General features: G+C 41.3%; 1 protein-coding gene across 1 annotated transcript; it reads right to left on the bottom strand.

The window, feature by feature from the left end:
* Positions 1-320: 320 nt before the first annotated feature.
* On the bottom strand, positions 321-5,498 carry LOC139718522 (uncharacterized). Its single transcript, XM_071629995.1, has one exon. It carries the CDS (start codon positions 5,496-5,498, stop codon positions 321-323), a length of 5,178 nt encoding a protein of 1,725 aa, XP_071486096.1.
* Positions 5,499-14,536: the final 9,038 nt, after the last annotated feature.

Raw genomic sequence — 14,536 nt, 5'->3', positions numbered from 1 at the left:
TGTAGGAGCGGCAAGTATTCCTTTACCCATCGCTTCCAGAATTGATCTGCCAAGTGCTGGACCTGACGCCATCTCCTCCGATGGTAACTGTCCTCCTTCGAGAAAGCTCCTGGTGGAAGGGAGGGGTTCTGGCGCAACAGAAGCAGATGGTTTGGTGTAAGTGGCTCATCGTCGTTCGAGTCCATACTCAATTGGGTGAGTGGCCGGGCATTCAAGATGGCTTCAACCTCCGTCATCAACGTGGTGAGTACCTCATCTGTTACCAACTGTTCTTTAAGAAGGCCTGACAGGATTCTTCTCACAGCCCGTATGACCCTCTCCTAGACTACCCCCATATGGCTGGCTCCTGGGGGGTTGAATTCCCATTCTATGCCCTTTTGTGTCAGAAACCTTCCGACCTTCTGGGAGTTTAGTTGTGTGAGACTTTCTTTGAGCTCGCGATACCCGCACTTGAAGTTGGTACCGTTGTCACTGTGGATTTTCTTTGGACGTCCTCGCCTATTGATAAACCTCCTCAGAGCGTTTATAAATGAGTCCGTGTCCAATGAGTGGGCTACTTCGAGATGTACTGCTCTCGACGCCAAGCAGGTAAATATACATCCGTATCGCTTCACCTGGCTTCTTCCTCTCTTGACCTGAAACGGCCCAAAGAAATCCACTCCCGTATTGGTGAAAGGTGGGGCGTTCGGGGTCACTCTTTCTCGTGGTAGATCGGCCATAAACTGTTCTCCTCTTGGGGAGTTTCGCCTTTTGCATTTGAAGCAGTTCCCGATCACCTTACGTACCGTTGCTCCTCCGCGAAGTATCCAGAATTTCTCCCTCAAGGCTGTCCAAGTCATTCCCGCCCCTGAGTGGCCTACTTCCTCATGGAAATGTGAGACTAACAAGTTTGTCACATGATGATCGTGTGGTAATATCAGTGGATGCTTCACATCATCTGAGAGTGGAGCCTTTGCGAGTCTCCCTCCCACTCTCAACACCCCATCATGCACAATGGGATTCAGTTTTGCAAGACGACTTGACCGCTGGAGTTTGACAGAGTCTGCCTTGCTCCTGACTCTCATCTCCTCAGGGAAAGCATGCCTTTGAACGTGCTTGACAATTTCAAGCTCTGCAACTTCCAGCTCCTTCGCTGTGAGGTCGTGTCTCATCTGTCTTGCCAGTGGGTTTCCTGACACCCGCATTCTCAGATATTCCTTGTACCGCAGTATCCACGCTACGCCTCTCTTCAGGCCATTCCATGTGGAGTACCGTTCTGTGAGCTTCTGTACAGGATCAGCAGTTGTCAGGTTTACTAGACCCTTTTTGACTTCTGGGTCGTTGAGAACTTCTCCGCTTGCTGCCAGGTCATCGTTTTCACCCAAGTCAATTGGAGGTTGTGGCCAGCATTCTTGGGGTTTCTGTAGGAATTCTGGACCGCATATCCATCTACAGTCACTTGTCATCTCTCTGGCTTGTAGTCCTCTTGATCCATCGTCAGCCGGATTTGACTTGGTGTCCACGTGACGCCATTCAGATGGGTCAGATACACTTTGGATCTTTGTGATACGATTCGCAACGAATGTGTGGAATCTTCTACTCTCATTGCGTATGTACTTCAAAACTGAAGTAGAGTCTGTCCAGTAAGTAGTGGTCGAAATCGGTAGCTTGAGTTCTGCTTTGACCACTTCCATCAATGAACATGCCAGTACTGCCGCCGACAATTCTAGTCGCGGTATTGTCATCGTCTTCAATGGACACAGTCTGGTCTTTCCTATGACGAAGGTGCACTTGATGCTTCCATCAGTAGAAGTAGTGCGGAGATACACTGATGCAGCATATCCACGCATAGATGCATCACAAAATGCATGAAGTTCGTACTGACTGACCTCCGACGTTGGTTTTAGACATCTGTCTATGGTGATGCGCTCCAGCTGGGGCAACTCTTCCAGCCACTGCTGCCATCGCATGCATTCAGAATCTCCTACTTCCTCATCCCATCCTAGACCTTTCGCACAGATGTCTTGCAGCAGGATCTTGGCTACCAAGATGAATGGTGCTGCAAATCCGAGTGGATCATACAGGGAGCTTGTGATCGAGAGAATTCCACGCCTGGTTGCTGGCTTGTCCTTAACAGACACTCTGAAGCCAAATTGATCAGTTCCAACATTCCACAGTACTCCTAATGTGCGTTCAACAGGCATGTCATCGAGATGCAGATCTAGAATTGAGGTTGATCTTTCAGATACAGGGATAGTCTGGAGAACATCATGATCATTACTCACCCATTTGGTGAGTCGAAATCCTCCCTTCGAGAGCAACTCTCGCAGGTCGGCGCATAGTTTCACTGCTTCTTCCCTAGTGCCAACTGATGTCAAACAGTCATCGACATAGAAATTTTCTTGTACGGCCTTGACAGCAGCCTCATTTTCGTCTGTTTGATTGTCTTCTGCTGTCTTGCGTAGGGCATAACCCGCACAACTGGGGGATGAGGTGGCACCAAACAGGTGGACGAGTATCTTGTAGTGTTTCGGCTCCTTAGTGTAGTCTCCACCAGGCCACCACATGAATCGAAGCGCTTCACAGTCTTCTGGCGTCACTCTTACCTGGTGAAACATGGCTTCTATGTCGGCGACTAAGGCTATCTTCTCTTGCCGGAACCTTGTCAGCACACCAACTAGGCTATTGGTGTAATCTGGTCCCTGCAAGAGTTGACTGTTGAGTGATATGCCCTTGTACTGCGCTGCGCAGTCGAATACCACCCGTGTTTTGTCTGGCTTTCTTGGATGAAGTACCGGATGGTGAGGCAAGTACCAAGTCTTATTGGTTCTATCGTTCCGCGAGTCTCCATCATGTGGCTCTCCTTGGGCCGTCTTTTCCACTTCTTTGGCATAACCCTTATCCAAGTATCCCTCCATGGTAGCTGTGTACCTTTGGTGGAGCTGGGGATCCCTCTTTAATCTCCTTTTGAGATATTGCAGCCGTGCCTCTGCTTGTGTGAGGTTGTCTGGTAAGCATGGATCTTCATGCCTCCATGGAAGACCCAGCTGATAGTGGCCATCGACCTTGGTGATGGATTGGTCCATTTTAGATCTCGCTCGCTTGTCTTCGAGGGACTCTCCCACCTTGGCACCAAGTGTGGATCCCCCAAAGTCCATGTACCAAAATCGCTCCACCTGCTGCTGAAGTTGCTCATCTTTGTTATGGACGAAATTCACCTTGAAGTCAGTTTTCCTCTTCATATTGTTGGTAGGTCCGATCAAGGTCCAACCCAGTGGTGACCTTATGGTGTATGGATCTTTTCTTCCTCCGCGCCGTTCTTCCATTACCCAGAACGCTTCTGGGACGTCACCACCAATTAGCAGCATGACCTCATTGTTTTCCATGTTTGGGAGTTCTATCCCCTTGAGATGTGGCCATCTCTCAACATCCTCGGCATGCGGCATGCTACTCTCCGATATTGGTAATTTTTTGACCGTCCAAACTGAGTCAAGTTGGATGATTTCAGTTTTCCCAATTCCAGTAACAGTCATGTCGACTTCAACACTCATTGATTTGTGATTCTGTTGGTTGATTGTTGTTAGCTCTAGCTCCTTTGCCGACCCTTTGAGTCCTAGCTCCTTCACCAGCCTCTCATCGCACAGGGTGACATCACTTCCCTGGTCAAGAAGCGCACAGGTGGTCACTTCTTTCCCATTTCCGTGTACCTTGACTGGGAGCACCCGAAGACACACTTTGCCTTGTTTTATTGTTGAGAGATTCGTACCCTGAGGTTGAGGGTTATTATTGCTGGCGCCGGCCCCAGTTTGGTTACTGACACTGCTACTGTCCAGTTGAAAGTGAAGGAGGGTGTGATGTTTCATGCCGCAGCCATCATTTTTACACCTTTGTGAAGACCTGCATTCACTCGCAATGTGAGACGGCTTCAGGCAGTTGTCACACAATCGTTTCCTCCTCACCTCTCGCAGCCTTTCCTTCTGCGTCTTGGCCAGGAAGTCCTTGCACTTGAACAGATCATGGTCCTGTGAACACAATGGGCATTTACGTCTAGGCCGCTCTGTGTTTTCTTTCGTTGGCTGGCTCTCTCCGCAGCCTTGAGTGGAGAAGGAAGTCAGTCTCTTAGTACCACTAGAAGACCTTCCACCTTTCTTTGCTTGACTAACGTCTCTCGTGGACTTACCTATGTTCTGGCCATAGACATTGCTTGCTACCTGTGAATGCTGTTCTATGAACCCCGTCATGTGAGAGAAATTGGGTTCCACACGTGATCGTAGCATTGTCTGAGCACGCTTTGCCCAGTCCACTTGCATGTGAACTGGGAGAATTTGCTGTATCTTCAACAGAGTTTCACTACTGTTCAAGTTTGCCGCGTGACCCATTTGTGTCAAGGTTATTTCACACTTGCGCATTTGACGAGCAAGCTCCACGAGCTTGGCTCCATCGTTTGGCCGAATTTGGTTTCTATCCAACACTTCTCTCATCAATGCATTCGTGATCACGTGTGGTTGCCCGTATTGCTCTGCCAGTATCTCCCTGGCTTTCATGTAACCCATGTGAGGGTCCATCAACACACAACACTCAATGCTCTCCTTAGCTTTACCTTCACAAAATTGTACAAGATACATCAATTTCATGCGATCATCTGAGATCTTACTTGCTACATTGATGTCAAAGCTGTTCATGAAATTCCAATATTTGATTGGATCGCCATCGAATGTTATCATATCTGGTTTGGGCATATTCATACTCAACATCAACATATTACACAATTGTGTTGTAGAAACAGTTTCATCACCTGGTTTCTTGCTATCGAGAGTCTTCTTGTACATCTCACTCTCGGCACGAACATTTTCATGTACTACTTGATTGTTAGGTAATTGTACTTCTACGTTACCAAATTCTACGTCTCTCTCTGCAGCGATGTTAGCTGAATTGCCTTCGTCTGCAATTTCTTGTGCCCAGAATTCAGCTTCCAGGTCGGCATTTTCCTTCTCATTAACAATGTCCATCTCGGCCATGCGCGCTTCCAGATCGAGCCTTTCTCTATCCAGTTTCTGCCTTTCCCTTAGCTGTTCAAGCTTCTGCTGCATGAGCCTCTGCTTTGCCCTGGCCTCGCGGAGCTTCATACTACTCGTTGTCGAACTCGCAGTGCGGATGGAACGAGCTGATTGGATCGACCTCACAGATCGGCGCCCTTCGTCGTCGTCGTCTCCACCATTCTGCTGTTTCGTCGCTTCCTCCATCCAGCCAGACAGCCGCTTCTGGAACTCCTCTTTATTAAGCTTGTACGACTCAAACTGCTGCATAGCGTCCTGTAATTCATCTCCACTAAGCAAAGCAATGTATTGATGGTACTTGTTCTCATAAAGAAGAAACATTCCTTTCAGCTGATCATATTTGTGTTGCACGGCATCCTGATTTTCATAATTCACAAAGAGCTGCTCCAACTCTTTATACCTCCTTGTGAGGTTTCCTAGGTGACCGATGCAAGACCGTTTCAGCGCTGTCACTTGCTCCATTGTTGTATCAACAGGGTTAGATTGTTCCATCTTAGTTGTAAGCGTTCAAAGCCAGTTGAAAACTTTAGTTCAAAGTACTACGGCTTGTAAACTGAAATCCAAACAAGTTGTAAACTCAAATGTAGCTTCACTACATTGGGTGGGATTCGTTCTTGTAAACGCACTGTTGCATCACCGGCACACGTCCAGTCGTCGAGAAAATAATGAAACACTGTCCAACTCGTTTGCTTGAATCAATAATCCAGGCCTGTCCTGATTTAATGATCGATTCATCAAAACATTCCTTGAAGAATCACAACTGAACATAAATACACCAATGTGTATCACGACGTGAACTTAAGATTCAAACGTGGGATGAAGTGATGTGATGAAGTGTAGTGTCGTAGAGAAGTGTCCTGAAAGTGTCTTGAAAGTGTCTCATGGGTGAAGTGGTTTACTGTAACAAAGGAATACATGTATAATACACTTTAATTACACTGTAAATGCCTACTGCAAATGGTACATAAGTGTCGTCATAGCTCACCTTGTTTATACTTGACTAATATTACTAATAAACAATAATTGATTATAGTACAGTAATCAATGAACATAAACATAATACAATTGTACTTGAACTGAATGATATTTACAATGTAATCGGACAAAGTCTTATAACTTCATCATTCTGAAGGGTTCACTTCATAACCTTCTACAAATCATTATATAAACTACCTGTCTAGGTAACACGAACAAAGTGTTTATAATCATTGCATAATACAGTCATAACAATGCATGAAATTATGTGTGTGTGTGTGTGAATCTCCTTCAAATAACTGAGATTTTGACATACAAATTGCTGTAAAGCTTTACTACTACAACTGTACAACTGTACACACCTTTAGTTATACCAAATGATGATGACAACAAACATTTCTTCTTATATCACAATTGAATCGGGACAATCATTGACTATTGGCTGAAATAACAAGTATTAAGCTTCTATCTCAACTTACCAACTGTTTGAGAACCCCAGTCAATTGTTGCCATACAGTCCCATACTGTATTTTGCAGCCTCCACTGCTTCGTTGATTCTGACTGCCTTCTATCACCGATAGTTGCACAGTGAAGAAGTGTCAAAAGTTTTGCCTGTTTAAAACCAATTCTCCCTTTTCTCTATACAAATTATATCAAAAACCAGATTTCTAGAAGTGAAACTACTTGAAACAGTGCCGACAGTGGTGCTAAGTGCACTGGGTCGGGCAGATTCCCCTTAGTGATTCGTCATCTTGACACGGTTAGTCCTCTTTTGACCTCTGTCATAACCCTTATGACCTGCGTTTCTCTATGAATATATTTGAACTATATACATATCAGATCTCCTCTACTGACATCTCATTATTCTGAATGAGTGTAGGCATTATAAGTCAAATACAGAGGAAAAATCACACTTCTGCCGCTACACTGTGACTTGTGCTTACCACAGTGTGGTATATACTGAACTATGTGTAAACCCTGTGCTCGGTGTTGTCACTTTGTGGGTTCCAGATCATTCACCTGCATCATCTCCACATACTTGGCATACTGAACACTCAGTGTGGTTTATTTATGTGTACTCCTGTGTCCATAATGTTGTTACACAGTGGGATTTCATATCATTGATTTAGCACTATAATATCCACATACTAAGGAAAAACACTACATTTTTTATTTTGAATAACTAAAAAATAATGAAAATTAAACTTCCTCAGATTTACACAGAAGGTAGCCGCTGAATAACGCACAATTTTGTTGTGTACTGTTTCAAAATATTGCAGGGAACAACATACAACAAAATCGTATGCCTGTATTAGCTACCTAATGTGTAAATTTGTGGAAAGTTATATTTTCATGGGTTTTCAGTTATTCACAATCAAAAGCTCAAACTATTTTTTTTTAAACATCTAGTTCTTTGACACACAACGACTCATGTTTACCGCATTGTGGTGTATATTGAACTTTGCTTTAGTATTGTCAGTAGGGGATTTCAGATCTTGTACTACCACATGGCATGTTAATCCTTGTAAAACCAGGCAATTTCTGGTTTTGTGGGGGGGGGGGGGAGCATTTTACCAGTTTGGTGAAAGGATTCAAGTATTGTAGTTTATTGATAAATGTACATGTATGTATCAAATTAAAAGAATATACCTCATCACTACATGTACTCCCCAGAGATTTTTATCAAGTTTGTAAAGCCACTTAACTGGTCTGATTATCCAATAAAGTAATAAACCAATAACTTAAAGCTGGACAAAATACAACATCATTTACGTACACGGTAGTTGCAAATGTTATATACTTATTTATTTTCCTAATTTCAGTTGAAACCTTTCAAATTTCAAATACTGGAATGGAACAACAGATTCATTTAATGTGAGAATATGACCTATACATATCATTTAACAACCTTCAGATGAATAAATCATGCACTTAGTGTTGTGTTAATACTGTTTACGGATGCATAACATCAAACACTAGAAATGATATAACACTAGGAGTATCTGTAGTTGTGGAAAGAGAACAAAAAGTGACATGTTATAACTTCCCTGTTTCTCTCATAAATCACACGCTTTCCTAAGATTTCACCAGGAGGTATTGCATACAATCTATTTGTCACACGTTTCACTACTCTGATGTGTACAGGATCAGCATGGCTCTCCCTGTCTCTATTCTTTACAAATGGGCCACATGCTCTACATACTTAATGAGAGCAGAGGCATCACTATCATCTTCCGAAACCACAAAATCATGTACAAATGTCCCTTCATTGCCTGTTACTTGTACACAATAATTTATTCTGGTAGTGTGCCGAGAATATTCAGTAGTATGGATACAAACTGTGTTTACAACTGCTTTCTTGTACACTTTAATTACAGAAAAAATGTCACAGGATGTTCTTGTGGGGTTTTTTTTTCGTGACATGCTATACCACATGACTATCACAGGACAATACCACACAGCAGTACCACACAGTAGTACCAACTGGAATATAAAAAAAGCAAAAACAAAACAAAATGCATATTCCAGAATCTCATTAATAGGTGAGTTATGCTGCGAATCATGAATCTGTGGTAACACTGTGGTATTCCTGTGGTATTCCTGTGGTACAGACATTGCATAGCTCATGAATATTTATAAAAAGCAACCTAAATTTGAGAAAATTCATAAAATACTTCTAAATTCGAAGTATTTGTGATGGGATTTCCTTTGAACTATTGTCTAATAATGTTATGTTATACCAATGCCATAAATTTTGTTATGAAAAGGTAATTTCATATTCAATAACAGTGTTATCTACTCAGTAACCGTGCCTTCATGCATTACAAATATTGATAGACCTGATGACTATGTGGTATTTGATATATTTGATGACTATGTGGTGATTACCACATTGTACTGTGGTGGACTATGTGGTGACTGCCACAGTGTGGTAGACTATGTGGTGAATACCATAGTGTGGAGGACTATGTGTTGACTGCCACAGTGTGGTAGACTATGTGGTGAATACCATAGTGTGATGGATTATGTGGTGACTACCACAGTGTAATGGACTATGTGGTTATAACCCTGTGGTCATAGTGTGTGACACTGTGGTTTAATTCACAGTGTTTTTAATATGTGTTTTGGACCATGTGGTAACGCTATGTTGCACAGTGTGGTGACGCTGTGTTTCACACCGTGGTAAATACACAATGTTACCACACGTCCCAAAATCACATATTACGCACACATTAAACACATGTGTTCGACACTGTGTTACACATTGTGTTCCACACTGTGTTCGACACTGTGTGCCACACTGTGTTGCACACTGTGTTACATAGTGTGGTAAAACTGTGTTCTTTCCATAAGGGTAGTAACAACAACAATACCCTACTGCATCTGGAAAGAACACAGCGTCCCACAGTGCGTGTTCACTGTGTGTTCACATACTCGACTATGTGAAAACGCTCGAATTTAACCGTTTAACCGTGTGAAGATGATTTCACACTGTGGTGTGGTTTTTCACAGTGTTCACATTGTAATTGTTTGTTTCACACTGTGAATTGATGACACGCATTGTCTTCGCTTTGTTAAAACGCTCGAATTTAACAGTGTGAAGAGATTTCACACTGTGTTCACTCTGTGTTCACACTGTGTTCTTTCCAGCAGGGTTATAGTAATGATAATATAATGATGATGATGATGATGATAATAATAATAATAATAATACTAATACTACTACTACTACTAATAATAATAATAAAAGCAAATTTCAACCGATTTATTTTGGTACCTTTGTCACAAGTTGACACTGCCCGCTAAGGTCCATTCGATTTACAGGCGTGAGACCTCTGAAGCTGAGGGGTGAAGTATACTGTACTCCAAGAATTTTGAGTGATACGAGACTGCGCACAAAATGACATCATTAGGATTCCATTCCGCAAAGTGGATTCCCCCCCCCCCCCATTTTTTCTCCTCTCATCTCCGTCGCCAGAGGAGAATATAATAAGAAGTCAAAGATTTCTCAGCCCTTCGGTCAGATGCGGAGGCAATTTGCTGCTGATTTATATTATCTGGAGATAGTTTTGTCATCTCTCTCGTTAACCATTATCCTTCGTAGAAGGAACGGATATGTTCCGTCGAAAGGAGGGAAGAAAAAAAAGGGGTATTGGCTCATTCATCATGTTATCGTCTTACCAGTGTATTCTTGTAAGGAGATACACGCAAATATGATATTGATTAACAAAACCTACATGCACTGCACTCACAATAGCACCCAATACCCAGCTGCAATCCTTTCCCAAGTGCAAGCTATATAATTACTGTAAAAGTGGTGTCGAAATTTTCGCGCAACAAGAAACTAGCGCGAGAAGAAGAACAGTTGATGTCTTGATTCCGCGGAATTAAAAACAAACGAAACCTACCTTTATCCATCTTAGCTCGAAAAATTACTCGCGCGAAAATGTCTACTTTTACTGTATGATGGTGGCAATATCCATCTTTTTTTTTAAAGTCCTGTAGGCCTACCACTATTTCATTTTTTTGTGTGTAAACAAGAGTCAACTTGATCATTAGGGGCGGATCCAGGAATTCCGTAAAGGGGAGGCGCCTGTACAAAATTAGAGGGGGGGGGGGGAGCACGCCCCCTCCAATTTATTCTTTTTATTTCTTTTGTTTTAACAGAAAATAAAGAGGGGGCGTGCGTCCGTTGCACCCCCTCTGGATCCACTACTGATTATGTCCAAAAATTGTATGGTTTACAATTCTCATAACATTTATTTCAGGTAAAAATAAAATTTACTTGTATAGATTTTCTTCATAATATGATAAGTGTATGTTCGCTTTAATGCATAAGGACATGCTATTCACAATGTCATATTGTATGCACTGCACGCATAATCGATAAGTGCTGTCTAATGTACCTCGGACATCGGTTTTCGAATTTTGAAATGAATTTTATAAACGCTAATTCTGCATTCGAAGTGCAAAATGTAGTATAAAATTGTGCATGGCAAAATCTGCACCGTTTGTTGTGTAATAAGAATGTATTAATAACATTAAACCTGCCCTCGACAATCTATGTTTATAGAGAGTATAGTGACTTACTGTCCTCTAGAATGAAAAAAAAATGAATATCACATGATGACAATTCAACCAATCACAAAATATTTTGCAACTAGGCATAGAAGTCTTTCTCTTGTTCTTACTCAATTCAAATTGGAAACAGTATGCTATCCTGCATTGAGAAATCTCTCTTCAAGACTATCAAGAAAACGTGCAAAACGATCGGCCTGTTTCGCACAAAATGCCGTTTCTTGCCTATAATTATTATGGTCTGTGAGACTTTTTTCCCCGCCTTCTTCACAATTACTTCCACTTTAATTGCCAGTCTGGCACTGGACCCATCAGACGTAATGTTCCTGGAGAATCGCCTTTAATACGCTATAGTGCCGGTGGTCAGTCGAAGGTTGCCATGTTAATACACTGTAATCAAGTGTACATCGATGACATCCATCACGGTGTATGTGTTCGGTGAGGCAAAACTTTCATCTTATATGCAATCATGATCTTGTCTGCTAAGACTACTGGGTACCCCAGCCATGATTATAATCCATATTTCTAAAAAACTTGAATGTCCCCTTATAAAAAAAAAAGAAGAGAGAGAACGTTTTGATAGATTTGTCCTTGGGAAATATGGTTTACTCAAAATGTGTGCGTCCCTTATATGTTACATCTTTGAAGAAAAAAAAAATAGTACTTGGCGATGCCAGGATTATATATGGGAAGAGCTCTTCCTCGGAGCAGTGTCAAAAGTAAAGCCGCTTCCCTTAAAACAAGATATCATCGTGACAATTGGCGCGGGGGGGGGGGGAACATAGTGAATGTCCAATCGGAAGGGTTCGGAATGGTTTTTATCAGAACTTACCACCTCCCTAAACGTATTTTTTTACTCATGTGTAATACTACAAGGGCTTGTTAAGGTACGTTCAATTCAATTAAATTCAATTGAATTCAATTCAATTGAATTCAATTCAATTCAATTCAATTCAATTCAATTCAATTCAATTCAGTTCAATTCAATTCAATTTCATTTCATTTTTCGAAAAGAACATAGGGTAAAGTGGGGTAAGTGGGACACTTAAGACTTTATTTGTAAATCACTAACAAATGAAATGTGCCAGGAAATGTTCAAGCATCACAGTTTGACCATTAACACAATACGAATATGTGATATTGTTTTGGGTAAACATTATTCATAATTAAGTTCAAGATTACACTTTAATCATAACTACTCCATTGTCCCACTTGCCCCGACGTATTGGGGTAAGTGGGACAGCACTATACGCATATAATTGTCTACACAAAATGAGAAAGGTGAAAGTACGCGGAACTGATAAAGTCACCAATGTCCATTCATTTTACGTGCGTTCCACTTACCCCAACCCCATGGAGCTAGTGGAACAGGAAATGCTTTAATGCTGCAATTGAAGGAATGTAACATCCCCCCCCCATTTTGATAGTTAATTGCATAAATAGTTCCCTACAAGAAGTTTTGGGGAAAAAGTAGCACCATAAACACGATAAATAGTTTTAAAATCAATTTCAGTTGCGTGTGCATTATTTCGATTTTCAAATTTACCGCCCTAACATCAAGGAATGATCTCATACATGCCAACAAGATGAAATTTCCATGAGTAATGCAGTCCACAAAATTATCATTTTCTACTTAAAAATAATCTTCTTAAGATTAAAATGAGTCTTTTCAGGAGTTTTCGGACCTGTGAATTGTCAATGACATATTTTGAAGGGAAAAAAAGACTAAAATGAGTCTGAATACTAACAAAGCACTGACAAGAACCTCTATCATCTCGATGATGACGTCGCTGTCAACATGCTATCGATCAATGTTTCATCTGACGAGAAAATGCCCGAAATTAAACTAATAAAGATAGTAAAAATCTACTTACGTTTTGTTGAACGCCTAGATACGTACAGTCTTTCAGTCACGACAATAAAATACGCTTTTTTAACCAAAAAGGACACCAAACACGACCACATCTTATCCACTGTTGCTCATAAAATAGCTATGCCGCAAAATCTTGGAGTGAGGCTGTGGGATGTTCAGGATTTTTGATTTTAGCTCTGATAATTCTAATTTCTATCACAATGAAGGCACCCATTTTGTTTCTACATAACTGTTTGTTCGTACGAAAACTTTTACTCCACTAATGCCTTCTCCTATTACAATGTACGTACCCATTATCCGTAAGTGTCCCACTTGCCCCAGTGTCCCAGTTACCCCATTTTACCCTAGACATTTCACTTTCCTTGGTAACAGAGAATAAGGTTGCGTAAGCAAAACAAAGTAAACTGAGAAGAATACAATTGTGGAACCTTGTACAGTTGCAGTAGTAATACGTTGTCATGAGAACTGAAGTGATAAAGACGAAATAACAATACGCGAACATCGAAAAATGGAGGGACCCACTAAAAAGACAAAGCTTGTAGGATGTGGGCCCCTCGGGTACACAATGACAAATAGAAAAAAAAACCCACAAACAAACAAACAAACAAAACAAAAATAAAAAAAAAAACATTGAGAGCGCATACCCCTACATGGAAGTTTCCGTGGAAGCGAGTTTCGCCGCATTCACCCAAAGCTCCCGGCTTGGAGAACACTTCGTTCGTGTCGTTCGTGCCTGTTTTTTCAAGCAGTTTGTACGCAATATACTTACGCACTGCCGCCCTATACAATACTGCCCTATAAAATCACATTTCAGATATGCGTCGCAAATCATTTTTCATCTCATTTCATTTATTTTATTTCCTTTAATTTCAAGTCCACACGGGCACTTGTGTTCAACCAGAGAATGTTTTTCCACAAGTCCGTGCATCTTGGAAAACATTGGTGGCTCGCGGTTTTAATCATCGTATCACAGTGTGCAAACTTTATTGTAAAGACTGCGCTGAAGATATCATCGTTGCATCGTTTTGTATCTCTTATTTAATCTATACAAAATTGCTCTCTCTTGGGAGAATGTTGCAATGGTTCACTATCACGAGATGGTGTTTATTCTATCGCGTCTATCGCAGGCATTATTCAACTAACTTGTGAAATTGCGTTGTATTCGAGAGAATATTATGGAACATTGTGATAATATCAATCTCATTATCGTGTATAATCCGGGGAAAACCGTTTGCTTCTTTATAAAAAAACAACAACAAACAAACAAACCCAGAGAGACTCTATGTTCAATTTTTATTGAGTTAATCTGAACTTGAGAGAATTCAGTCATTCTGTAATATCTGTCGAACATAAACATTGACAATTTGTAATTTCGATGAGTCCCGTTTTTCACGAAACGGTTATGTCAACCACGAACACAGCGTGATTCAGAGGAGGTGATGTACCATCAAGGCAAAATGAATAGGGAAAACAACAACAAATATACAGATGTCGGAAATCTATACAATGATATCAATTTTGACAACAAAGAATTTATATTATCATTGCCGTGGATGATGGAGACAAATAATGA

This window comes from Diadema antillarum, unplaced genomic scaffold (genome assembly GCF_040938485.1).
Source record: "Diadema antillarum isolate AM-2024a unplaced genomic scaffold, OU_Dant_1.0 scf00000095, whole genome shotgun sequence".
In the NCBI taxonomy this organism is placed as follows: domain Eukaryota; kingdom Metazoa; phylum Echinodermata; class Echinoidea; order Diadematoida; family Diadematidae; genus Diadema; species Diadema antillarum.
This window is presented reverse-complemented; position numbering and strand designations above follow the sequence as displayed.

What these genes read in the sequence shown, in the direction of transcription:
- LOC139718522 (XM_071629995.1), bottom strand. Translation starts at nt 5,498, where the DNA reads ATGGAGCAAGTGACAGCGCTGAAACGGTCTTGCATCGGTCACCTAGGA.